The following is a 26,705-nucleotide window of genomic DNA, read 5'->3' as shown; positions in this document are numbered from 1 at the left end:
CTCACACAAAACTTCTCACACTTTCCCGCCAAACCTCGCATCGCACGCATCGCAGCATCACGAGCTTTTTCCCCTTCATATCTTTCCGCTCCGCCTGGGAATTTTATTTCGTGTTCCACATTGATTATATTTTATTTATCCTATTTATTCTATTTATTCCTACCCTTACCTCCTCTCATATATTTGACTGAAGGATACGCATACAATTGGAGCTCCTGAATACGAGAATGGCGCCCTCACCCCTCCAACAGAGAAGAACGCATAATACGCTACTTTTTCAGAAATTGCTGAATTTGAGAGATGGAGCTAGTCCGCTGACGCTGGTATTGGATACGTTGGAGCAGAGTGGGAGGTTGGTTGTGAGGGAGTTTTGGAGGAGGGCTTTGGTGAGTTGGGGGGGTTGTTTGCTTGTTTTTTTCTTTGGCGGAGGGGTTTGGTTTGGGGGGAGGGGAACTTAGACTTGGCCTTGGAGGGTTGTGTAGGGAGAATGAGGTTGGGATTGGGATGATGAGGAGTGAAACGAGGGGAATAGGATGATGGATGCTGTGTACGAGTAGTTCTCGTATTGTAGGGAAAATTTGTGTTGGATTAATGATCACGTGGATGGACGATTCGTCAAATCTCTCGATAGATTGTTTTTACATTTTGGTTTCTCGTCCGTCTCCAGCTGTACTGACCAAGATATACAGATTTCGAAATCAAAAGTCATCTTCATATCATTCTCCACTCTCCAGAAACGTTTACCATTTACTCCAGATGTTTTTGTCTCGGCTCACAGTAAACCACTTGCTCAACTTCGTCGAGAGATCGTAGCACATTTACCTTCGCCTACAGCTCCTCCTTCAGCCTCTCAACAGAGTATGTTTCTCTTCTCTTCTGGTATGGATAATATGTGAATCAAGTAGCTGATCTCATCCAGAAATCCTCCTCATAATCGATAATCTCCATCCACTCACAGCTCATCCAGAGCACCTCTCCCCTTTCCTCTCTTCCCTAATTATCCACCCCACAATCTCCCTGCTCTGTACTCACCACCTCGATATTCCTGTCCCCTCCTCAACAACAAATCCCTACATCCCCACTCCCCTCACAACTCTCCTCTTCCTTGCCACCGCCATTATCACCCCCCAAAACTTCACCCACGAATTAGCACGTAAACGAGCGCGCGACAAGTCAGCACGCGAACCTGAATTCGGCACCGCAGAAGGAAAAGAAGGTGTTCTTATGGGTTTTGGCAATAACGCTAGTGTCACCAGCGATGCGAAAAATGGGGAAATAGTCCTAATCCTCGAACTGCGACGGAAATCCGGGAGAGGAACTCGTGAAAATTTCATCTACACACCGCCTTCACATCATACCACATCTCCCACGACAAAAGACATAGGAAGCATTCAGCTTCTCGATGAGCATCCCGCATTCGGGGTCCCGGATATTTCGGATGTTGCAATGGGCAAGGATGAAGAGGAGGGAATAGAGGGCGATGTAACATTTTCCCTGGGATTGACCGAGAAACAGAAGAGGGATAGGGAGAATGTTGTACTGCCGTATTTCGACGCGCAGAAAGAGGGAGGGATTGGGAGTGGTGGAAAGATTCTCTATGAGATGGGGGCGGAGGACAGAGAAGATTTTGATGATGAGGAGGATGAGATTTAGGGGGGAGGGAAGCAGGTTTGATTTCCCGCTTATTTGGAGGGGCATTTGGATAATGATGTCATGTCTGGAATAAAAAGATCTTTGAGATTGAGATTTTTTTGATAGGTCGGGAGAATAGAAATTGGTACTCTCGGATTCTAGGGATTCTGTCCAGGTAGCTAGTGTCTGGAGGAGAACTGATATCCCGATGCTTGATTGATCGATGAATAACACTCGATATGGCCAGCAAAATGAAATACCTACAAAAACATAGCTCATGTTCAAAAAAGCTTGTGCAGAATTGTGTAAATAGTTGATTATATATCATGTCATGTTTCAATGTTTCAATGAATGATTGAATGAATGAATAATATAATGTAAATATAATGTAATCCTATCCTTCCCCGTGAGAATCATAGTACCGCGTGTCATAACTTATCAGTCTTTTATCGGGATTTCGAGTTGTAGAGATCGACAGGTGGGTAGGTCGATAGATAGGGAGAGAGGTTGTTGTGTATATATTAAGTTAAGTCTATATGGTGATGGAGGATCTGATCTGATTTAGGGGCTGCTAATTGGAGGATGGAGGCTGGAGAGTGGAGGTTGGAAGGTTGTCTCGTCTCGTCTTATTTCATCTCTTTTGGTTGTGGTTGTGTTTTGTGGTGGCTATGGCTATGGCTATGGCTGTGGGGGTGTGAGGGTATGAGGGTATAAGGGAATGAAGAGATGAGGGTATAAAGAGATGAGAATATAAGAATACAATTTTTATTAAAACATAAAATATCAAGATTTATTTAAACTAGTGATAACATTTGATGGGGTTGTGGGTGAGATTGGATAGGTTTGGGATTTGGGATTCGGGAGTTAGATTTTCTGTGATGGAGGGGGTTTGATTTGATGGAATGGGTTGTAGGAGTATAGTGGATTGAAAAGGTTCTTTTGATGTTGGGATGGTTGTGGAAGGTAGGGGAGGGGAGAGGGGAGAGGGCGGAGGTGGAGAGGTGGGAAATGGGAAATGGGAAATGGGGAGAGGAGGAGTGTGGAGGAGATAGGATGGATAGACGTTGATAGAAGGGCGGCGGCGGGGTCTAGTATGTGAGTATGAGCATGTGTTTGCTTTTATTTTTATTTTTATTTTCATTTTGCTTTTGTTTCTCCTTTTGTTTTTGTTATGATATGTTATGTTATGGTATGATATGTTGTACTATGTTATGTTATAAATTTTTTTATAGATGTGGAATTTATATACCTATCTAGAAAGATGTACTTTCTGTGTGGATTCGTATTCAATATAGATATGGGTTTCATATGAATACAAATTCGATCTATTCTTTTTATTATGGTATCTGTAAGTATGTATGTACGTATATATATATGTATATGTATAATCTATATATACTTATAAAGTTTACAAATATGATTCTTATACAACTTATATATAAGGGTGTATTATACAATTAAATCATAATGGTAATTTCATCACACAAAGATGTTTGAGATGGTCGTGGAGTATTTCATTATAAAAGAATCTATGGGGGGTTAGATTGGATTACGAAGTCTGGAGGAATGTTGTTTGGTGAGGGGGAGGGAATAAGGAAATGGAGAGAGCGGAGGAGGGAGGGAGATTCAAGGGGTGGGAAGTGGGAGGAATGGAATGGGAAGGAATGGGAAGGGAGGGAGAGAGAGAAGGAATGATGTATCAATATCGTATTGAAAAATGAGAACACACAAAACACAAAGAAAGAAGGAAAGAAAAGAAAGAAGAAAAGAATAAAACTCAGCGAGGAATTGAAATCACACACTGAGAACATACAAAAAAACTTCAGCGTATCAAAAACCTCAGAGACCAAGAAAAAAAAGAGAGTAAATAATGAGATCCGCGCCAACTTCCCCTTTCTCCCCAGATACCGACAGGGTACCTTTAACGATTTACCAGATCTGATCATTCCATCAATCCATGCATGTACGTATGTAAATCATTCACGACGACTGACGACCTAGTAGTTCAAACATTTCAAACATTTCAAACATTCCAAATAGTGATATTCATTATCAGATCGCCCTAAAAATTTAATACGTGTGTTACACTCCACCACTTAGACCAAGAATGAAGATTCCCAATTGGAAATTCCAGAAACACGGAATGAGAGGGTGGAGGTGGAGCGGAAAACACGGAGTGTGATGTATACGAGAAAAGTGAAGCTATTCGCTCTCTGACTTACAAACCCTATTGAAATTTTGGGGGGGGGGACTCCGAGACACCAAAAGACCCTTTTGAAGATCGTATCAGAGACCCTTCGATTCAGGGTCCTCCGATCTGTACATCTGTTTCACAATGGTGGTTTTGGTCTGCGAATCGACGCTATCTATTGCTTGACAGCTGCTAGTGTGCGCACTATATCTCATGAATCACCTCCTCCATTTACCGCTAGTTTGAGGACTGCAACAAAGGGACACAAAACAACACCGATACAATAGTACACACCAATAGTCACAATTTCTCCATATTTTCCAGAAGGTCTCTAGTGCCGTGTAATAATAAACGTTGTCCAATAATTTCTTTATATTATCGAGCACCGGTACAACATCCAAACAACAATCCAATAACAGTCCAATAGTTCTCAAACAAAAGCGGACACGTGGCTATAAAACGCCACATATAGGACCCCTTGTCGATCTCTCTTTATTTCCCCATCCACTTAGATTCGCGACAAAGTAAATCAAACATTCTAACGAGTTCCCCAATAAGCTAAACCAATCAAGTTTAGTGTAGCCACTCTAGTCTCAAGTCAAAGTAAGTCATCCCAATTTTCCTAACCATGGACAACATAATGAATCGACCCGAGCGACTCAGTGAAGTCAACCGAGATAAAGGCCTGGGGGAAATTCTGACACCAGCAGAATACCGCGATCGCGGAATCAAAGTGATCCGCGCCATCGAGGACGCCATTCACACCATTCTTCGTCAAGACACTCCATGTCCTGATTGGAACATCCGCTATTTCAACCCCGGTGGAGGACATGGGAAAGACAGTATCGAAAGACTCTGTTTCGGCGCCATGCACAACATTCTCACCGACCCAAAGCATCCTATCGACTTCGAAGGCTACCACTGGTCCGACTTCAACTTCCATTCGAAAGAATACACCAACAGGGGTTTTGATGCAGTCTGGCCACAATTCAATTGTGTCTGCAACGTGTGGGTATCTGCGAAGGTGGGTACAGTCATTGTGCAAATGTCAGATACGAAGACTGATCTTGACATTTCAGGACTAGACACACCACGTCTCTACAATAGTGAGCTCATCTACCAAGCTTGGCGCGATGCGGTCACTGCGAATGTGACAGGCGAAGCTTCCCGAGACAAAGTCGTGTCAAAACTTACAGATTTGAAGTACATCATCCGTGCGCCAATTGGTAACTTAGGAACGCTTGCCACTATGAGAGATGTTCTCCTCTCGCAAGGTGTCTCGAAAGACCAACTTGATAGTGGAGTGATGGTGAAGCGAACTTTTGACAACCCATCGAGTGATGAGTTCAAAATGTTAATGGGGACCGTAAATGGAAGACCCATCGGCAGATTGTGCGCCGATCACGCGGAGAGCTTGAACGGGAAACAGGTACAGAAGATACATGTTTGGAACGAATTCATACCATCCTTTGGCGCCTTGGTCTTCGAACTAGGCGAGGAGAAAGCTTTGACTGAACTCGAGAGAGTACAAGGCACCAGTCATAAAGGTAAGTCAACCACCACACCAGCTCCTTCACAAGCACCTTCACAGAACCCCCAACCCCCCAGTCTTCCCCCGGCAGCCCCAGCCCCGGCCAAAATCACTAGGAAGATTAGCGAGAGAGTAAAGAATTTGATGAAGAAGTTTCAAAAGTGATTCTCGGTAACGAGATAAGAAGGCGCTGGCGCTAAGATCTCTCAAATGTCATCAGTAGGCTTGGAATTTAGTTTGCTAGTCCAATGAAACACAAAACCCTCCAGTCTTTTCCTACTTTGGAGTTGGGATTCTTCTTTATGAAAGTATTCCCATAAAAACCAAAACAAGAATAAAAATAAACATTACATGAAAATATAAAAACCAGAACAGGATTTGAGGAATAGAATAGTCTTGATTACACATGTGATAGAAAGTCTCAGTGTTAAAATTATAACATATCGCCAATGCACTAGCAAAGTAAAAATGAAATGTCAATCACCTGACCAAACGCTATCCGGCCCAGGGCAACAGATAGCTATCTCCCACGGTGCTCACATAACTTATGTCAACGGAGTAGACTGCCTAAATGTAAAAGATCTCTCAACTTTCCATCTCTCCGCCCCCAATCTTCCACTACCTCTTGGTTCCCTCCACCAAAAATATCTTACACTAAGCCAGCAACTCGGCTACCTACCTGTGCTAAGATCATATACAACATGTATGTACCGCAAAAATTGACCGAGTGACATATGTACTGGATAGCTAAGATCTTTCATATCCCTCATAAAAATTTCATTGCGTCACGATCTGTTCCTTTCTCCCCATTTGCACTAGCGTATGAACATTGAAAATCAAGACAAGAACTCAACTCAACACGGAGGCTCCCTCTCCATCCTCGAAATTTCCCATTCAATCTTTCTCAAAAGAAATTATTGAAAAATCCATCTTTTTACATCTAAACACTCTAAAGAGATGAGAATAGCAACAGCAGTACATAGACAAAGCAAAGGATTCAATACCCAAGCGTGGGGAAATCGCGGCTCGAAGATTGCAGTATCAAAAATGGGGTTTGCAGTAGACGTATAAACAAAAGAAAGTTTCTCTGACCTAAATCTTCATGTTGGCGACGAGGCTCGTATGCACATCTACACCTGCATCTAATTATATCCTCAAGTTTTCTCGGATATATCATTAAGAAGTTTGTAAATCACGTGTATGTATATGCAGGAACTAGAGCAGTCCCATGAAGTTGATTGAATCCTGCAAACCCAGTAAATCCCGAGATTTTCAAACCCTGCCTATTTACCGAGGCGACACGGAGATGCCTCCATAAGAAAGATAGAATTCCATCCAAGTGGTATAGATTGCAGATATCCCATACTTATTCTCGATATGCAAAGAACGCCCTGCAGTACAAGCTGCACTGCAGTATCGAGCAACTATTGAATTCCGCCACAAAATATTCACCAAGCTCTCTCAGCTGGCATTGCTAAACGATGCAAGATTCGTAACATCTGACGCCACCAAGAAGAGGTCAAGAAACTAACGTGCATGAAGATGTGTACCTCCTAAGAGGGTAAATGCGATTGGCAGATATCATAACCTAATGGAGAAGCTGTATGCAGTGGAAGTCATGAAAAGTAAAACACCGCTGAACCATAGAACGCTTGGACGTGTAAAACAATAGTATACGAACTTGAAATTCAAGTTTCAAATGAACGTTTCTGTATTCTCACTTCGAAATTGTAAACGGGAACTCTGAGAAACGAGATCTCCCAAGGACCTAATCATACAGTGATCTCTCTAACCTTCTATTCTTTGTTTCTGTTATCAGATGACTTCTCATTCAACATAAACTCCATGACGCTGTCTGATCTATATTGAGATGGCCGTTTTTCCAGTGACACATTTGGTTATACTCGCGAATGTCAATGAGCTAGCATTTTTGTAGTAAGATTGATTAGCTTGACTAAAGACGGATGTAAACATTCAGCAGTAAAGTAACAAGGATGGCGAGATTAGAGGAGTTCACTGCATACAACGTGGTGTGCTAGTCCATTAATTTGTCTTACGGCAGTTGGCCTAGTTGATCTGCGAACCAGATCATGCAGGAGGGAGAGTTAATGCAAGTCCCTGCTCTTGTTTTTTTATTAAAAAAAGTCTAAGAGGTGATTCCCATAGCCGAAAGATATCTTACCATGAAAGAAATGCTATCTTATTAAATGAATGGATACGAATGAGAAGGCTCACGGCTAGAAGGGGTGTTATGATGGGATGTTGTGGAGTGAGGTATGTGCTGAAAAGGAAAAATTGTCAAGGAAGAAGAGAGGGGCAACAGGCTATACCGGCAAACACGAAGTGGGAAATTCCGCCCCACTCACAAAAGCGGAGTGGATTGAAAGGTAGTTATCCAGCAATCCAAAGTATCGCTAAACCTTCATCCGAGCTAAACGATGAAACTCGATAAATGACAGCGGTCGCGCACCGCGCTTTGACAGCCACAATATATTGAAGTTTCGGCTCTTCCCCTTCTCATTTCTGGGGTTCAATCCAAGTCCGAGGGCGAGGGGCATTTCTTGCCTTGTGTATACATGGAAACGTTCATGATATTCGGCCGGTGAACCAATTATACGAATGGTTTTATGTTTTATTTCCTGTTCAAGAAAGATTCAGTGCAACTGATTTGTAGCTAAAGTGGACCCGTCTCACAGTAGAGTTACTAAATCCTCAGATGCTGCATGAAAGTGGTACGATGAAGACTCTTTACCCTGTCTACTCTGCGTGATCAGACTTGAGTACTAACCATCATGGAAGAATAATTGGTTATTACCCATCAAGATTGAATATCTTCTTGAAGTTTAATCACTTCAACGTTGGTAAATGAGAATTGATTGAAACATATTGATATTAACAACAACGGTATATAGATGATATGATGAGATGCTTCATTTTACTTTTATGAAACGGTTTTTTAATGACAGGGAATCAGGTACTGGGCCAATTCCAAATTACCCCCATCTTCAAGTCTCCCCGATGGGATCAAATTCGTGGGGTGGTCTCAAACACTCATATATGAGTCCTGAGTCAAAGCCCTAAGCATGAGCAAGAGTAGTATGGTTGATACGGCCATGGACGTTTTATCTGCCGCGCCCTCAACGGATAGCGCGAGTAGGAAAAAATCAAGGTCTCTGGGAACGCAAACCCTCCGTGGCTCAGAGCATTAATTTTAGCAGATTCATACTTTGCTAATCTTCTTAAGACACTCGAGAATCTAAGCGGTAGCGAATCAAAATAGATGTGATGTTCGCAATACACACGAGATCAGTAATCTTCAATATGACGCAATGGCAGTTGTGATCGATCGTGTTCTAGCCAGGAATCTCTTGTAGAAATTGAAAGACGAACCTAAACGGTTGAAGTTTGCGAGTTAAGCAAAAGAAAAACATCCAAACGTGCATATTTCGAGAATTTTGGAATCTTACTTGAACCAATGCATGCATAAGACTTGTCACTTAAACCGCATGCATCAGTACGCAGTAAGGTCATGAGAATAGAAGCGAAAATAGACTTTCAAGGGTGAATCGGGTCTGGGAGCGGCCTAGCGCTCAGTAACTAATCCCTGTGTAATCTCTCAAATCCATGAAAATCTTGTTGGAGATTGCACTCTCTGATGACCCAAATACAATTGAAATAGGCCCTTAAAGGTTAAGACAAGCCTATGGAGCATCAAATGAAGAAAAGACTAAGCCGAAATTGGGCAAAAGCTGTACTGCCTCGTAAACTCGCGTTTGACCCGCATTGTCTGGTTGCTTTTTATGTGGTCGAAAGTGGCTTGTAGTGCGATCTTCGTACCCATCAATATCCCGTGATAGAGGCTCCGAGTAACATTGCCGTAACGTACAGTGAGGTCAATTGTGAATTGCATTGCCTGCGAATATAATGACTGCAAGATCGTGCATTGCGGGAAGAGCAGCCGGTAACAACAGTATGAGCATGTGAGATATGATTGATTGTGTTGACAGCGGTATTTGCATGGTTCGTAATCAGATGGTTGGGACCCTGTAAGGTTTCAATCTGCCTCCGCACAGACCTTGGTAGGTCGACGAGAGGATTCAATTCGATATGGGAAACGATTATAATGATGGACGTCTGTGCGAAAGCCTCCAAGAGCAGGGGGGCCTTCAGGTTGAGGTGAGACTTACATGGTAGGTCGCAGAGGTAATGTGTGACCAAGATATCTACTGTTTCGATTCGGCACCAAATGGAGAACTCGGGAGTCTGTGCAAAAGGTATAAGTTTATCGGATGAGACCCTTGGGAAGTTCGGGACTAGACTGCCTCTAATTCTAAAAGAAGGGAGGAGATAGTCAACCAAGTGTTTCTTACTAGGGTCCCGCGTAAAGTAGCTGGGTATATCCAAAACTAGGACGGAGAGAGTGTAGAGGGAGGAAGATCGAAAGCGATTTGAACCGATCAGACATCTTACGTAGGTAGGAATAGTTCTATGATGAATTGATCGCTTTTATGAATGCATACTTGGACCACGACTCTTAATATAGATTTATTCTCCATATGGAGTTGAATTGGTGATGTTCTTCATATTTAATGATGATTGTGGTTTGATAAGAGAGAGAGAAAATGATGAAGAAAAAAAATGAATGGATGCGTTGGGGTTTGATTAAATCTCGAGCTGTTAATGCTGTTGTTGTTGTTGTTGCTGTTGCTATTGCCGTCGGTATTGATTGTGATGTTATTGATGTTGGTGATAATGATGGTGATGATGATGATGATGATGATGATGATGATGATGATGATGATGATGATGATGATGATGATGATGATGGTGATGATGATGTTGATGTTGTTGTTGTTGTTGACGTTGATGTTGATGTTGTTGTTAAGAATGAAAATAGAAATGGAAATAGAAATGTTCGCTGGCGCTGGTCATCGATACCTACCTACCTACCTACCTACCTACCTACTTACCAGTCGCACAGACAATTTCTTACTTTAGCTGGGAGTACGGTAGGTAGTATGATCGCACGGTACTTTGACAAGAGATGACTACCTTACGACCTCACAACCTCACTACCTTACTACCTATTGCCTAGCTACCTATCAAAATGACCCAATTCCTGTCAGTCTCTCCTCCGTCTTCTCCTTCTCCTTCTCCTTCTGCCTCTCGTCATACACTCGTCGGCGGGGTAAATGATTCCATCATCCTGCGGGTAGCTACCGCAGTTCTATAATTAATTCAATCGATTTTGGAGACATTTTGGCTTCCTTATACTAAAAGGTGTCTTGTCTGTCTGTCTGTCTCTGCTCTGGTAGGTAGTATCAAATACCTTCCTGCCTTCCTTTCCTCCCGCAATATTGACCTCATCAATCAATTGAAATCATCCAACTAATCATCTTGCTAGATACTCATACCACTATCTCGAATCTCGATCTCTCTACAAACGAATGAAACGATCCTCGTGCAATTACAAAGGGAATATGCAGCCAGCCGTTTGTGAGACTTGACTAGGGAAAATACCCACCGGCACGACAGGGTCATAAACAAGGAAATATATGCGACAACCACATTCGATATACAGGATATACAAGATATACAGTAGAATGCTCGAATGCAGAATTCATCAAGTGAACGAGTCTCGAGCAGGTGATGCCGAAATGCACCTGGGCCCAACATCCACTTGTAGATCCAACCCACTTAATGTATTGCCATGCAATTTGATCTCATTTCTTCATAACCTTACTCAACCGGTTCGCGACTTCACGTTATCTTATCAAAGACGAGAACATATGCGCTCCACTTACGCATCGGCATCCATGGATACTTACGACTTCCCAACATCCATTTTGACGAAAAAGTTTGGAGATGCCGACCCATTATTCTCGCAAGACTGGACTTATTGAGTTGAATCCACGAGGATCTACCACCAACCAAAGTGTCGGGTCTCCAGTAAAGCAAGGGGGTGAAGAGTAAGCATTTCATGGGTCAATTGGATGGGTGACATCGTGAGAACGTCACTTGCAGTAGATTTGTGATGGCATAGATTTCGAGCCCCAGCCGTGGAGAATTCTGGTGAGATCCGTCTAGCATTCCCCACAACTAATCTCATACGAAGTTTGCATGGTTGGCGTCTCACGAATCTATCATCCCCCAAATCTATGATGGAGGTCAATGCACACAGTCACGACTGACTGAGATGTGTGGCACACACATGCAACTAGCTACATGCCACAACATCTCAGATTTTGGGTTTTGAGTTTGGAAGTTTTACAAATTTACGCGTTATGATCCAGATAATCTTTTCTCTCGCCACAAGCTGTGGCAATCAGCAATCCGCATCTCGATGCTCAATCTTCTCCAATTTGCAATGCCCCTAAAATCGAAATGCTGGTCTACCTAAAGTCGCACTTATTTTGTCACTATTTTGGTTCAAAATCAGTGCCATGCGTGGTTGTCAGGGTACAGAGCCAACCATTGGTGAAATTTTCCAAGGCTTCAGCCCTCGACAAGGGTGATCAAATGCAATTATCCGGGACACAAGTCAGTCTGACACGGCCATATCCGTACAGTACCATTTCCACGGGATCAAGCCGTCCGCTCCCCCCGGCTTAGTATTGCGTCTCGTATTGGCTCTTGATTCTCCTCCCATGGCACATCACGACTCTTTACTCTAACCCAGCGAAAATAGTTTACCGTCCAGGTGGGCGCATGTTGTGTGCAGTTTGTTCAACCACATAGGGCTGTTCAGACTTGAATATAATGCCCCTCTTCTTCTCAGTAATTTCCTGAAACCAGCAATTGACTCGAAGCCTCGAACGTTTGCTGATGTTTGCTCCACTAGGCCCAAATAACTCATCACATATGCATGGATCTAAAAGTACTCCGCGGCGAGCTTTCCGAGCCCCGCCAATTTATCACAACTTTCTATCACAATTTGATACATATACAAACATTCCTTTCATTGTTAAGGCCGCGTAGTGCGCTGGAAAAGATTTTACCTGACCGGGGAACATGTTATTCTATGCATACCGATCCGATAATATCAGCCGATCGGGCTCTAGGCTGATGCTAAGAATTAACTTATAACTAGTTATTATAATAATGGCGTTCGACATAATCCATACCTCAAAATGTCGCCGACAGATTTCGCTTCAAGCCACTTCAAGCAAGGTCAAATTCACCACTCCCCCATGAGATCTCTAGACCTTATCCTTCCCGCCTCCACTATGGGTTTAATCCCAGCGCTTATATCTCCTTTTATCATGGCTCATGGTAGATCTTGCTTGGTGCCTCGCAAGATCCATGACCCATGAGGACTTTGACCTCTTTCGAAAGATGGTAGCATATCCCTTTCATCAAAAGCCTCAGCGCCACACACTGTAGGTTCACAAGGTAGCCAATGCTGCCTCGAATTCTGACGTGCTGGCATGATGTTAGCGTCCTTCTGGATCACGACCATGTTAGTTTCCGATTGGCCATCACTCTAGCTACAATGTCTTCGAAATTGCAGCCTTGGTCAGGTTATCTCATAGATCCCTGCCAGTAGCAAATCTATCAATCACCCTTTTAGGATATCGTTTGTATGGGAATGATTTCAGCAGTAAAGCATACTAGTGAATTGCCAGCCTTGTCTGTTTTTGTTTCACTATCTCTGCCTCCCCGGTCAAGGCACTTGATTGGAATAGTTGGAATCGCTCTGTACAACCTTGCCTACCGGCACTTTCACCAGTAGTGGGGAACAAGTCTATATGAATCAATCTCCTTCCATTGCTTTAAAGGCCGCAAAAGACTTGTCCAGATCTCTCAAAACGCATTCATTTCCAAGGTGTGACGCATATACAAATACTGAACATATTTCCTTCTTCAATACATACACTTTCTCAATAACTTCAACCTCTTTGATCATCTTCAATTCATACCTGTTCTATAATCACGTCTATCACTAAGATTTGTGTCAACTTGAGATCAATCTTTACACTATCAGCAACATTAAGTCTTGCATCCAGCAAGACAACTCGAAAAACTGGCGATTATGTCACACACATCAGGCAACGCCTGGCGCTGGAGTGAGGATTCTCACATCCCATTTTGCTATATGGATACCGCCGGCATGGTCCAGTCTATGAATCCCCAAGCAACAACTTCAGCAGGTTTAGGGAGAGCAACCGTTGCTGCTCCCATCATGCCAATAAGCTCTTACGGTGGCAGCACTTTCAACATGCCCAATAGCCATCAGCAGATTCCACAGAACTCGTATGGCTTCACATCTTACAACGATGGTAGCTTGACCACTATCATCCCAACTTACGGAGCCAATTATATTCAGCCACGACCTCTTCCCGGCATGATGCAATCTTATGCTCCTACTCCAAAACAGGCACCTTTCAACGGAAGCAGCCGACAAGGATTTGTGGGAAGTACGCACCAAAATCAAAGTCCTCAAATCAAGCCTGAACCTTCATGGGCAACACCTGCAGGTCAAAAATCACCACCGAAAACTCAATCAACCCCACCACCTAGCAAAGACATAAATCCTCTTCCTTTGACTGGCTCTGATGAGGCACACATTGGGAGCACAGCAATTGACCGACTTATGAAGGTCATTCAAACCAAAACACAAACATTGCAAACGCAATTACCACCTATCCCTCAGATTACACCTGTGGTAGGTGCACCCCACACCCTCCCTCGACAGGATTCAATGTATCGAAGATTTTATGGATATGAGAAAGAAGAAAAGCAAATGCTTACATCTGGTAAGGGTCCGAGCGAACCAGGACACTCTAAGAGAAAAGAGAAGAAGTATCGATGCACTTTCGAGAATTGTCCATCAAGTTTCCCACAGAAGACACACTTGCAAATCCATCTTCGAAAGCATACCGGTGCAAAGCCATATGTAAGTAGTCAAAATCTATGAATGCCATTTAATATGTCCACGAAACTAATAGTATGTGCTTAGACATGTAGCTGGAAATCTTGCGGCCGACAATTTTCTCAACAAGGAAACCTCAAGGTAAGAGTTCTCTTGCCTGACATCTGTCAAATCTCATGCTGATCAAGAATGTCCTCAGACGCATATGAATCGTCACAGTGGCGAACGACGCTTTCCTTGCGAGATATGTGGCAAGCGTTTCGGACAACCAAGCAATCTGAGTGCTCATAGAATTGTTCACACGGGCGAAAAACCATTTACATGCAAGCTCGACGGATGCGAGAAACGTTTTACACAACTGGGCAACCTCAAAGTACGCTAACTCCTTAACTTTTTTTCTTTACTCTTCCTTTCATAATTTCACTCATGGAATAAGCTCTAACATTTCCTTGCTCAGTCTCACCACAACAACTTTCACCAGCAAACAATTGAAAATCTCATGTTGAAACTTGAAAGCGGCGAAATCGACTTGGAGGCTAACAAGGAATTCTGGTCTTACTTCTTCACTCTTTACAAAAACAGTAATAAGGGCATCAAAGGACGAGGCAAAGATAGAAACATCAGTCCCCGAAGTCGATTATCCAAGAGCGGCCATGCAAGTACTGGTACAAATGCTAGTCGTTATATTTCGTCTAACATGCGAAGTTGTCATGGACTCATGGGCGTGGACGCAACCTCACCATTCAGTAGTGATGTAACGATGTACGATTCCGATGCGAGTCTGAGGAGTCATACGAGTGGAAGCATGAGTGTACACAGTAGTTATGGTTCTGTCTCCAGCGAGGGAACAGCATCTACCTGCTCAAGTTTCTCAGATGAAATTTCTGGAGATTATAAGGATCATCGTGGTGGCAGCTCAAGAGGCGGATTGGCTTTTGGAGAGAGGCTGTACTAAACTTCTGCCACCAGTTCAAGGCAAGGAAGCTGGTGATTGGTGAGAGAAGGGAGAGCACATATAACAAACGTACAAAGTTACGAAAAATGCAAGTTACGAACGAGCAGACAAACGAAAAGACGACAAATGGACGAATGGTAGAAAACTATCTTCATCAACACGACTATCATTCTCATCATTATCAAACGACCACGCACACGACCATCTACAAAAAAGCGTTGTATTTTTACGGCACCAGACCGAGTACCTACCCATCACTTCTGTATCAGAAGTAGTTTAACAGGACATTTTCCATAATTTTTATATCTTTCATTATCACAATCATTTCACTTTTTTTTCATTCTTCACTTTTCATTTTTTCCGGGTGGTACAGTCAATACAAAAATCTTACAAACTGCGGATATCATGTATTTCTTAGGAAGGGCAGGGATCTTTGTATTTTGGGCGGGCAATAGTGGAATGGGGAGATATTAGTAGATGTATGAGGACGGAATGGGAATAAGGATGGGGTAAAGGGTTGGAGTATATTTTGTATGGATAGGTTGAGGAATCGATGAGAGGGGAACAAGTGGAGAGAAAGTGGGAAAGGAGAAGTAAAATATCGAGTATGAATGTCAAAACAGTTGATAGTCAGATAGTCGAAGGAATTAGATTTATTAACGAATAATATGACCATATTCTTATCAATTCAGCTTGATCATTTCAAGTTGTTCAATATTTCCATGATACTGTGGTGATAACAATGCGCTATTCTAAATACTGCTGTGGAGTAGTCTTAAGTTCTACACTTATTGAGGGATTAGAACTCAAGTTATGGTTAGCAAAACTAAAGGCACGAGTATATCGCTATTGAATCTTCTCCAGACCCCCCCCCGCCCCCCCCCCCCCCCCCAAAATTACACGTAGTGACCACTGATCGAATGCCATGAGGCTGCAAGAATTGACATCTCATTCATCCCTTACCTTAAACGGCCAGCCTCCCAGCTTCGCCTCGAATCATCTCGTTTGAAAGCACTACCGATTATTGAAACCCGACGCGAGGGAGAAGAACTTGGTAAGGAACTGCCTGCTTCCGATTTTTTCCTCCTAAACTAACATCTCGATGTGAACTAACACACCGTAAAACTGCAGAGAGAAATCTCTAAAATGAACGTATGTATGTGTACAGATTACAGCGCAAACAGCACGTGAAAGAATGGATGAATTGTTCTACACGGTATGTAGGTACAGTGTCTTCAACCACGGTATTCGCCTCGCTTTCGCATTGATCTTCACACCGAGTACCTATCTGCAAGCAAGCAAGCAAGCTCAGCAAGCTCTACTCTGCACTGACAAAATCTCTGATGTTGCACTGCTTCTACATACATACACACATACACACACACATACATACATATCTACACACATACACACATACATACATGGTACATAGTACATAGTCCATAGCACGTACCCGGGGGAACAGGTAGGGTATGTACGATTGATGCGGTTCTGCATGCATACTCGAGCATTCACCGCTTCACTCCAGGTTACATTCTGTTGCATACACCACATACCGATGCTGGGAATCGCGATATGGAATCGTCACTTTGACAAACGAATCGTGGTCAATCTGGCATGCATTAAACAAGTATCGTACGACTGACTCAAGCCAATTTCTTCATATCCCCACGCGCGATTCAAACGCAGAATTAATATTCTTCCATGTCTTTCTTCGTTTGAAGTAACGTTCCGTATATGCCGTATACTAGGTACCGTATGTAAATTGAACAAGCGTCGCATCACACTAAACCCTTTTCAAATAAGCTTATCTCCTATTTCCTATCACCGGACTGGGCTGAATGGGGAAATGATTAATAAATCCATTGCTGAGCCTTCGAGTGTTTGATCCACTCGAGCCACTTTGACAATCCTTCAAATCACTCAACGATACCTGCAGAAACCTCCACGCTCCTTTAGGGAAAGTGTGGAGACCAGGTTGTTGAGCTTGTTACGGGTCTGCATTCCCTCTTTCATCTCCATCCGCATCTCGCACAGATCTTATGATCTCATCTCGTTGCAAACGAAAACGCGGGAAACAATCCCAGCATGTCTAACAAATTTAGCAAACCCGGCAACTAGTAGTAGTCAGTAAACTGGCAGCTAGCAGCGGGATGGAATCTAGATCTCCCGCGTTCCCCCCTTTTGCACCTGTCTTTGACTTTGCTTTCGATTCTTCCGAGATCTGAATTGGAACTAGTGTGCAGGTCTGGATTTGTTTGGCATGCAAATGGCAACGATTGGTATGCGCAAGGGAGAAATTCTGAACCAGGCCTTTTTCCCTAGACTCGTCTAATTTAGGAAATAATCGGTCGTTTTGGGCATAAGTGCTGATGTTTTATGGCCATTCAGACCCGGTGTGGGGTTTTGTCGATTTCTGGCTCGATTTCCCGTTTCCTGTCTGCGTCTGTGTACAACAGGACATGGGCTTTCTCGATTCGCAATGCGATTCATCGTCTATGTCATGGATTTTACGATCTTGACGGCTTGGCTTATGGCGCGGCACGGATGGGACGGTACATGTGTGGCACAGACTGGAGGATGCTCGAGAAACTAGTTTTTGGGTACACACTGCACACTATGTATGGTCCCATCTCTACGGACGGACGGGAAGAGCCTGTGAACAGCCGGTTTTTAGTTTAGGGATAATAAATAGGTAATTTTAACATCATGTCAAGTCCTGTCTCTACTACAAACGCATCCTATACATGTTATAGCAGATTCAAATATATTTATATCTCTGGGCTGAATATTGAAAACTTCATGTTGGAGTTGGGATCGTCAAGAGAAAGGGGCTGGGTGTGTGAGGCTTGTTTGTCAATTGCGCGATAACCTTAACCCATGACGCAGATCAGAACACGGGTACATCACGTGCAAGGGAATGGAAGGTAACATTTGGATTAGAATCATTTTGGAATGTATTTGGAATGTACAATGTGTAATCGTATGACGGCCCGATGATCAAACTTTGCTGAGCCGAGACAAGGCGAAATCTCTTGCCATCGGATTCTCGGATCATCAGCTGGCTGATATATGATACATCGGTCGCTCCTCATAATCATATCCTATCATATAACCAGGATAAAGAAAATTCCTGACTCGAGTATCTTGCCTTAGTGAAATAAGGGGGACCTTTCCGTATCCAATAAATCTCGCAGACCATTTAAAAAAAATGATATATTGTATGTAGCTTGTAAATAAAATCAGCTGCAACTTCACCGCGACCCCACAACCCGGTATCCATCAGATTCAGCCCCCGTGGAGCGTCGACACGAATAATATGTTATCATTGGATTGCAATGCGTAGGAAGCTTCACCCTCTAATTCCCAGTCTGCGTCGTTTATGAGGACTAGGATACCGGGACGTCTAGGGACACGAAATGTGTGGTTAGTATGGTATTTTAGTATGTTCTGGTGCATACGGGGAAGAGGCTTGGTGCCGGGGATAGTTTTGAAACGGTGAAAGCTCAAAAGAAAGCGAACAGAAGGTGCATATAATGGAAATTCAGATGAACATTAGGGGCATAGCATAACATAGTATCGACACCCAAGCCCAAGGGAATCCAAAAATACTTTCATCGAAACCAACCCATGGCAACACGCTAGCGTCCCTCCCTTTCCATGTCTTTCAAGACATTGAGGAAATTTGAAATAATAGATTCGCGACTCACACGTGATCGTCCAGAACAAACATGTCCTTTCTACTATCTTGCATGATTTCGTCGCACAGATAATTTACCAACCAACCGACTGTAACGGGATCGCCCTTGGAATCTGTTTTGGGGATTGAGAGTTTGTGGGATCGTTGGTCGGAAAATAACATTTCGAGACCGCCACTGTTGGAGGGTTAGTTGGGTTTGTTTTAGGGATTTTTGCGGCTGAGCAGTGAAACGTACGTAAATTCTACCACGATAGAGAGGGTGTCCGTCGCCATTCTGAAGTTATGTTGTTGCCTTCTGAATTCTCGGAGGGTTTGATATTGAAGGGGTAGTTTACGTCGGGGAAATTTTGGCAGCGGCAGAAATGCGACGCTTCACAGCCTCGCTTATTTCGGACTTGTATCTTCAGACAACAACGTTTATTCTTGGTGGAAAACCGAGTTGATGATGAAAAGAATTATAGAAAGATTGAATATTCTGTTTTACGGGATTCGCAAAACTCATCCTAAATCTCACACTTCTTTTGATATCAATATCTAAGAGTTTTAATGAAAATTAAATTTCTAACCAATTTCTAAAATTCATTGTGGTGATGTGACTCCAACCAAAAATTCCTGTAAAAATGGGTGAAACAATTTTCACGACATCAACAAAAGATCTCCCAGACAGCAATATTGAACCCACCACGAATTCACGACTTTATATGATATTGGCGTTGAACCTGGATATGATCCAAACGATTTTGCGATAAAACTTATTTTCTTTCGTGAATGCTTTGATGAAACAATATGAATATGATGGATAAAATTACTCCAGAATATCTTGCGGCAGGTGCCAACAGACATCCTTCTGCTGCCGATTGGGACGAGTCTGGACTTTTGGCCTATGGAACAGATAGGAATATCGCATTATGGTATCCCGGAGTAAGTTTTGACAGGTCTTTGATAAAGACTCGGATCATGGAGATTTATGACTGGTCCTATAATGCCTATCGAGAGAAAGTACTGATGATGTCCAGAATGAAACTTCCAGAGGCGTTTTCGAACTCCTGAGTGGCCATACGGATACTGTTAATGTGGTGAAATTTATCCCGAAATCACATGGTCTAATACTCAGTGGATCTGTGGATAAGACGGTCCGCATCTGGAAACAGGATGAAGTCTCAAAGACTTATACTTGTGTTCAAACTATTACCGATCATCAGAGCACAATCAATTGTATAGCTGTGACGGAAGGACCTAAAATCTTTGCTACCGGATCAGCAGATGCTATTGTCAATGTATGGAAACTGGATGACAGCAATGTTGCAAGTTTGCAGCAGTCTATCACGATTACTCCCCGATTGTTCCCTTTGGCATTGGCTTTGAGTCCTTTGACTGGAGCTTCAGATTCTTTGGTTCTTGCAGTTGCGGGTACTAAGGATATTATTCAACTTCATGTGCTTGATGCGCAGGCAGGATCGGAATTCAAATACAAAGCTACATTATCTGGACATGAAGGATGGATCAGGTCGTTGGAATTCACCAAAGAGATCGATAGTCCAACGAGCGATTTACTCCTCTCATCAGCTAGTCAGGATAAATATATTCGACTTTGGAGAATTCATCAAGGCAAAGAATTGCCAGCCGCAGCCACAGCAGCCGATCCAACATTCGGTGCATTCATGCCTGGAAAATCTCTATCCAACAAGGCTCATCGTTTCCAAGCTCAAGAACTAGATTTCTCAGCTACATTCGAAGCTTTACTGCTCGGACACGAAGATTGGATCTACAGTACACGCTGGCTTTCTCCATCATTGACCTCCAACCAGAAGCCCCAACTCCTCTCCGCATCAGCAGATAATTCTCTCGCTATCTGGGAACCCGACACCCACACCGGCGTCTGGGTAACCATCGCACGACTTGGCGAGATCAGTGCGGAAAAGGGTTCTACCACCGCCACCGGTAGCACCGGCGGTTTCTGGACCGGTCTCTGGTCTCCCACCGGCAGCACCGTCGTTTCGCTCGGCCGAACGGGAAGTTGGCGTCTTTGGAACCACCATACATCTTCCGATCACTGGGCCCAAAATACTGCCATCACAGGCCATGTGAAACCCGTCATGGGAATCGCATGGTCGAAAGATGGAAGCTATCTGCTCTCGACTAGCACGGATCAAATTACTCGCTTACACGCCCAGTGGAAGAGAGATGCGATTACCAGTTGGCATGAGATGGCGAGACCACAGATTCACGGCTATGATTTGAATTGTATCGATTCTCTCGGCGCCTCTCAATTTGTCTCCGGCGCCGACGAGAAACTGCTCCGTGTATTCAACGAACCCCGAGCCGTCGCCACGCTCCTCCACAAACTCTGCGGCATTGACAACGAAAACCCAACCGACATGCCCGACGCAGCCAACATGCCCGTCCTCGGCCTCTCCAACAAAGCCATCGAAGCCACCCCCGATGATGCCCAACCCATCTCACAACCCGACGACCGCGACGCCATAGACCCCGCATCCATCGTGCACAAATCGACACTCGACCTCTCCTCCCCACCCCTCGAAGACCATCTCTCCCGCCACACGCTCTGGCCCGAAACGGAAAAACTCTACGGCCACGGCTACGAAATCTCCGCGCTGGCCGCCTCTCACGATGGCACGATCATCGCGACCGCCTGCAAAGCCAGCTCCATTGACCACGCCGTCATCCGCCTCTTTGAAACAAAAGAATGGCACGAACTCAAGCCTTCTCTCACCGCGCACTCCCTCACCGTTGCCCGTCTGCGCTTCTCAACAGACGACAAGTATCTCCTCTCCGTCGGACGCGATCGTCAGTGGGCGATTTTCAAACGCGATGACGCGGATCCAAATACCTATACTTTAGCCGAAAGTAACCCAAAGGGCCACACGAGGATGATTCTTGATGCGGCGTGGGCGCCTACTTCGTCATCTTCTTCTAGTACCGCATCCCCCGTCTTCGCAACTGCAGGACGCGATAAAAGCGTCAAGATCTGGGGCCGCGACGCAGAAGGCAAATTCGCATGTAAAGCGACCATTGCATCCGAAGCGCCCGTTACCGCAATCGATTTCCGCGATGAGGTGGTAGGGGAAAGTACCGTGTATTTGGCTGTTGGTACTGAAGTTGGGAGATTCAAGATTTATCGGGTGGAGATTGGAGATGAGATTACTGTTCATGAATTGGAGTTGCAGATTAGGTATGTGTTATTTTTCTTCCCTAATAATTCTAATTTTCATCTTGATCTTCCCTCAAAGTTTCACTTTATTTCTCCATTCCTCTTATTTAGATATACTAACTCGATATCATAGCAATAACTACTACCCCTCTAAAGCCATCACCCAATTAGCATGGAAACCATCCTCAAAAGAAACATCAGAGAACAACACTACAAGCATGGAACTTGCAATTGCAAGTGAAGATAGTTCTTTGAGGATTTATTCTCTATGTTGAATAATTCTAAGGGGTATCGTATGTTAAAGTACGCCTCCTGTGATGCTTTTGTTGAACGCCAAACCTATCTGCCCATACATAAATACATACAAAGTTAAAGGCGTTAAGGCACTCTAAATAAAATAGATAAAATGGAAATTAAAAGTATGAAAAATGAAACACCCCTTCGACCTGCTCTCTAGTTGAAGTTGAGTGCTGCGCCGTGTTGTCCCATGTGTATATACGCGTTAAAGCGCTTTACCACATTATTCTCCCTGAAATCCATCTAACCTTTTCCCTATCCTTGCTCCCCATCAATCCCCTCAGCTAAACCTTCTTCTCACTTCCATACCCACCGACACCTGCCTCCAAATAACTAGTTCCCGAACTGCCAGCGTTCTTCCTGGGTCCTCTCTCCTTCAAATCCTCTCCCAACCACTTAAGAACCAATTCTCCCAATCTCGAATTTCCACTACTATCTCCACTCATTTCCTTCTCAAACCTCTCTATATTGCCCCACTCCTTCACTCGTCCAAGACTCATATGCACCAAATCCGTCGGCCATCCCGCCAAATTATCCAAAATATGCGTCGCATACACGATCGTACATTTTCTCTTCTCCGTCTCCTCTCTCAGGAAATCCAAAAATCTCTTTCGGCTCAAGAGATCCAAATCCACCGTAATCTCATCTAGTAGCAAGATTCTCCACGGTCTAATAAGTCCCATAGCAAGTTGTACTCTTCTTCTTTCTCCATCAGATACTTGATGCATGCGCCATTCCAAATCAATATCTAGAACCTGCACAAGCTCGTCTCTTCGCTCGGGATAATGGTTTCCGCCCACGGAAGTGAGGAGCTCACGCACACCAATGTCGGTTCGTACGATGGGATTGAGAACCCATTCGAGACCAAGATAGGTTACACCGACAAGGGAGTCTTTGAAAGGATCGAGACCGGAGATGGAAATTGTAGAGGTGGGAGCGAGTCGTTTGCCGGAGAGGAGACGGAGGAGTGTGGTTTTGCCGGCACCGTTTGCGCCGATGAGTCTGAGAGGGAGGAGATTAGCTGTGATTCACAAAGATGGAGGGTAAATTGTGAGAATTGTGCGGAGAGATTGAGAGTGAAGGAACCTCCATCTGTCAAAAGGCAGAGCAGAGCAGGAAAAGAAACCAACATACAAAGTCCTCGAACTAGGCGGCAAACTCAGCGTAATATCCGTAAGACCCAGAGTCGAATCCGGGAATTTATATGTCAGGTTCTTGACTTCAATTGACGGGGCAGCCGTTTGATCATCTACTGAATTAACCATCTTTGCTTGCTTTTTTCTTTTACGGCGGAATTCGAGTTTAACGATCGAGATTATGAAAGAGGAGAGAAAGAGACTGTCCGAAAATATAGAAGAAAAAGTACAATGGGAAAGTTTATATATGAATTTATTTGTAATTGTTTTAATGAGTTAGAGGGATAGTGGGGTGATGTCCGACATATATCTTTTGGTGGATAGGAATCGATGACGCTATCTTATCTATAATTCGCAATGACAGGGATTATTTGTAACGTGATTAGATAAGCAATTCTGGAATAGCTTCATATTTTCGTATTCGTTTGAGGAGGAGGTTGACTTGGGCTTTGGTATTGATTTTACTATTCTCGTTCGGTCTCAAACTTTCTTTGTGGTAGATCAATAATCTAGCTTCAATTGTGTCCTCATAGTAGATACTAGAAGTTTGGATCGTTCGTTCATGAGATATATGAAGAGCTTCATCTTTAGACATTGTAATCATTTCTTTTAATTTTCGTCTTGGTAAATACGCATATATATACTATCAGCTCTTAAGTGAGTCCATCAAGGTGATAGTAGAAGGAACATGTTTGCATTTATGCACATGAATAAGACTCGAGTGTTCGTTTCGAACATTTTTGCATCCATTTTCAAACCGATATTCTTATTTTCATCGTCTCTGCTCTATTCTGGTACTTCACTTCCGATATTCGCCCAGAAATCACATCTTGCTCCCCTTCCCCCTTCCCAATCGTAAGCATTCACGATTGCTAAATCAGCTTCCAATCCCGACCCTATATTTTCTGCTACATTCAAACTCAATCCATCTGCCGTTGTCCATGCAACCTCTTTCGGTTGTCCTCCAGTCATATTCAATTTCAACATCTGATATGCACCGTAGCCATCAGTTTGCCATTGTGGCCATAAACCAGCCCCTGCTGCGGAGATATTATCTCCGATCTGTGTGCCATTCCCAAGAGTTGTGATAGAGGTAATGACATCGCTAGGTAGTGTTGGATCGTTATAAATGATAAATCTCCCCCATATCTTTTCCACAGCGATACGGAAGCCAGGAGATAGTGTTCCGAAGCCGATGTATTCACGGTTTACAGCATAATATGCATTCAAATCTCCTCCGTGCTGCGATGGGGGGACACTGAACTCGTATTTCCAGGCTTGGGGATATGCGGAAGCTAACCAGTAAGAGGGACAGACAAAGGTAGTTTCCGCATAGAGATTGTTGGCTCTTTGCTGTTGACCGATCGCGTAGACGGATTGGTTGAGAGCCGTGGGACCATGATCACCTGCTGATGCGAAGAGAGGACCTGGGATCGTTGGTGGGATGGAGTAGGTTTTGAGGAGGCGATCGTAAGTTGAGTTAGATATTAGAGGAAAGAGGGATTGTGTGTAAGTGTTGAAAGCAGCGGTTGTGTTGATGTGTTGTGGGACGAATACAGGGCCTTCATTAGCATTGTTCTGGGGAAGTTTAGCTGCGCGTCCTATTTTCGAAGGTAAAGTTGAAAGGGGTACTCACGCCGGATAACATTCTCACACCATTAACCTCGCCAGCTAATAATTGCTGCGATGGCCTCTTGACTATGAATTCGCCATCTGTTACTGGTAAGAAAGCCCATTGTCCGTAATTCACGCTTGCAGAGATATATGCACTTGCATTCTGCAACGCAATCGTATCCGCACTGATTAAACAATCAAAAGCACTCCCATTACCCTTTCCACAGCCCACAGCCTCCACGAACTTTCCATAACTCTCCTCTGGTAACAATCCGTCATAATCATACTGCATTGGCAAATACGGACTTGCAACAATTCCATTATTGAACAAACTCGTCCCTAAACTTCCACCAAAAGCCATGCTTTGTAACATTACCGCCCCGCCCCCTGCTGATTCTCCAGCAACAGTAACACGGGTTGGATCTCCTCCGAATTTGGAAATGTAAGTTTGAACCCATTGAAGTGAGAAATTCATATCATAAAGAGCGGCGTTTGGGATACCGCCTGAGCTGACAAGCTCTGACGATGAAAGAAATCCAAAGGCTCCAAGCCTGTACTGGATCGCTACTAGAATAAAGCCGTTGGAGTTGGTGTTGGCTAATTCCGAAAAATCATTGTTACCGGAGCCGGTGCCGTAGCCTCCGCCATCTGGAGAGAATCAGCTTGCATTGTTGGAAGTGGAAGTGATGGGCATCGAATCAGAGACTTACGAATCCAAACCATCACCGGAAGATTTGTCGCATTTGGCGAGGACCACACGCTTAGAAATAGACAATCTTCATTCCCAAGACCTGATCTGGTAAAATTGTAACTTGCGGCCCTTGGAATGTTAGTATTTTGAGATATCAGGAACACTTGACTGATGCTTACAAAGGACCGTTGGGACTCTGGGGACAGTGAGGAGGGTAGGCAGTTGCCTTTATGGTCGAAGTTCTGTTTACTGCTGGAGATTGTGGTTTTTGCCAACGCAGTACTCCTGTTGGAGGTGCTGCATATCGAATTCTGAATTCTGTGAGTTTCTTACTTCTAGGAAGAAGTGAATTGGTGCGATACATACCCTTTGAAAATATTGAGTTGTGATGTTGCGTTGTAATATCCCTGATATACATTGTATCCGAGGTCAACTATTGGAGATGAGGTATTGCTACTTTGGCGTTCACCGAACTGCGATTTGTTGATTTCTACCGGCGAACATGATGTTATTGTTGCCGAAAACAACAGAAGGAAATGAGAAAGCAGCATGATCACAAATTAACGTTCAATCAAGAGTATTTTGATTGACCAGAGTAAAGATATCAGGGCTATATTTACACGACCAGCAGGAGACGGTCAAGGTATCTGATACCTACTTATTTTGTAGTAGGATTGTAATCCCCCATATACTTGTCTCCCATCGCCATTCTTATATGAATACCAAAATGACAGCTATGTATTATTCCAATTATTACGGATCAGAAACTTTCTCTCGCATGTAAGCTTCCGGAAAATATCTTTTGCTAAATCGAATTTCGGGCTGGTATGTACCGATATATATCAAGAGCGGCAGAACTACTGCAGGTCTCATAACAATGCGGGGTAACCTGTTGGGGTGTTGGAGTGCGATGG

General features: G+C 43.7%; 8 protein-coding genes across 8 annotated transcripts; 5 read left to right on the top strand and 3 right to left on the bottom strand.

Annotated features, from left to right (window-relative positions):
* Nucleotides 1-227: 227 nt before the first annotated feature.
* Nucleotides 228-1,653, top strand: EAE97_011350 (uncharacterized protein; the record flags this gene model as incomplete). The annotated part of the gene is made up of 3 exons (XM_038881865.1): nucleotides 228-386; nucleotides 690-858; nucleotides 920-1,653. 3 exons carry the CDS (start codon nucleotides 228-230, stop codon nucleotides 1,651-1,653), a joined length of 1,062 nt encoding a protein of 353 aa, XP_038727274.1.
* A 2,798-nt stretch (nucleotides 1,654-4,451) lies between these two features.
* On the top strand, nucleotides 4,452-5,519 carry EAE97_011349 (uncharacterized protein; the record flags this gene model as incomplete). The annotated part of the gene is made up of 1 exon (XM_038881864.1): nucleotides 4,452-5,519. One exon carries the CDS (start codon nucleotides 4,452-4,454, stop codon nucleotides 5,517-5,519), a length of 1,068 nt encoding a protein of 355 aa, XP_038727273.1.
* A 4,457-nt stretch (nucleotides 5,520-9,976) lies between these two features.
* On the top strand, nucleotides 9,977-10,402 carry EAE97_011348 (uncharacterized protein; the record flags this gene model as incomplete). The annotated part of the gene is made up of 1 exon (XM_038881863.1): nucleotides 9,977-10,402. One exon carries the CDS (start codon nucleotides 9,977-9,979, stop codon nucleotides 10,400-10,402), a length of 426 nt encoding a protein of 141 aa, XP_038727272.1.
* A 2,984-nt stretch (nucleotides 10,403-13,386) lies between these two features.
* On the top strand, nucleotides 13,387-15,181 carry EAE97_011347 (uncharacterized protein; the record flags this gene model as incomplete). Its single annotated transcript, XM_038881862.1, has 4 exons — nucleotides 13,387-14,250; nucleotides 14,314-14,367; nucleotides 14,426-14,599; nucleotides 14,684-15,181. 4 exons carry the CDS (start codon nucleotides 13,387-13,389, stop codon nucleotides 15,179-15,181), a joined length of 1,590 nt encoding a protein of 529 aa, XP_038727271.1.
* A 3,288-nt stretch (nucleotides 15,182-18,469) lies between these two features.
* Nucleotides 18,470-19,154, bottom strand: EAE97_011346 (uncharacterized protein; the record flags this gene model as incomplete). Its single annotated transcript, XM_038881861.1, has 3 exons — nucleotides 18,470-18,587; nucleotides 18,892-19,056; nucleotides 19,117-19,154. The coding sequence occupies 3 exons, from the start codon at nucleotides 19,152-19,154 to the stop codon at nucleotides 18,470-18,472; spliced, it is 321 nt and encodes a 106-aa protein (XP_038727270.1).
* Nucleotides 19,155-19,673: 519 nt separating this feature from the next.
* Nucleotides 19,674-22,328, top strand: EAE97_011345 (uncharacterized protein; the record flags this gene model as incomplete). The annotated part of the gene is made up of 3 exons (XM_038881860.1): nucleotides 19,674-19,802; nucleotides 19,898-22,074; nucleotides 22,187-22,328. The coding sequence occupies 3 exons, from the start codon at nucleotides 19,674-19,676 to the stop codon at nucleotides 22,326-22,328; spliced, it is 2,448 nt and encodes an 815-aa protein (XP_038727269.1).
* A 306-nt stretch (nucleotides 22,329-22,634) lies between these two features.
* Nucleotides 22,635-23,615, bottom strand: EAE97_011344 (uncharacterized protein; the record flags this gene model as incomplete). Its single annotated transcript, XM_038881859.1, has 2 exons — nucleotides 22,635-23,352; nucleotides 23,485-23,615. The coding sequence occupies 2 exons, from the start codon at nucleotides 23,613-23,615 to the stop codon at nucleotides 22,635-22,637; spliced, it is 849 nt and encodes a 282-aa protein (XP_038727268.1).
* A 657-nt stretch (nucleotides 23,616-24,272) lies between these two features.
* Nucleotides 24,273-26,342, bottom strand: EAE97_011343 (uncharacterized protein; the record flags this gene model as incomplete). The annotated part of the gene is made up of 5 exons (XM_038881858.1): nucleotides 24,273-25,064; nucleotides 25,123-25,748; nucleotides 25,811-25,920; nucleotides 25,971-26,102; nucleotides 26,158-26,342. The coding sequence occupies 5 exons, from the start codon at nucleotides 26,340-26,342 to the stop codon at nucleotides 24,273-24,275; spliced, it is 1,845 nt and encodes a 614-aa protein (XP_038727267.1).
* Between the last annotated feature and the right edge of the window lie 363 nt (nucleotides 26,343-26,705).

The sequence above is a fragment of the Botrytis byssoidea genome, assembly GCF_014898295.1.
Source record: "Botrytis byssoidea strain MUCL 94 chromosome Unknown BBYS_036, whole genome shotgun sequence".
Classification (NCBI taxonomy): Eukaryota; Fungi; Ascomycota; class Leotiomycetes; order Helotiales; family Sclerotiniaceae; genus Botrytis; species Botrytis byssoidea.
This window is presented reverse-complemented; position numbering and strand designations above follow the sequence as displayed.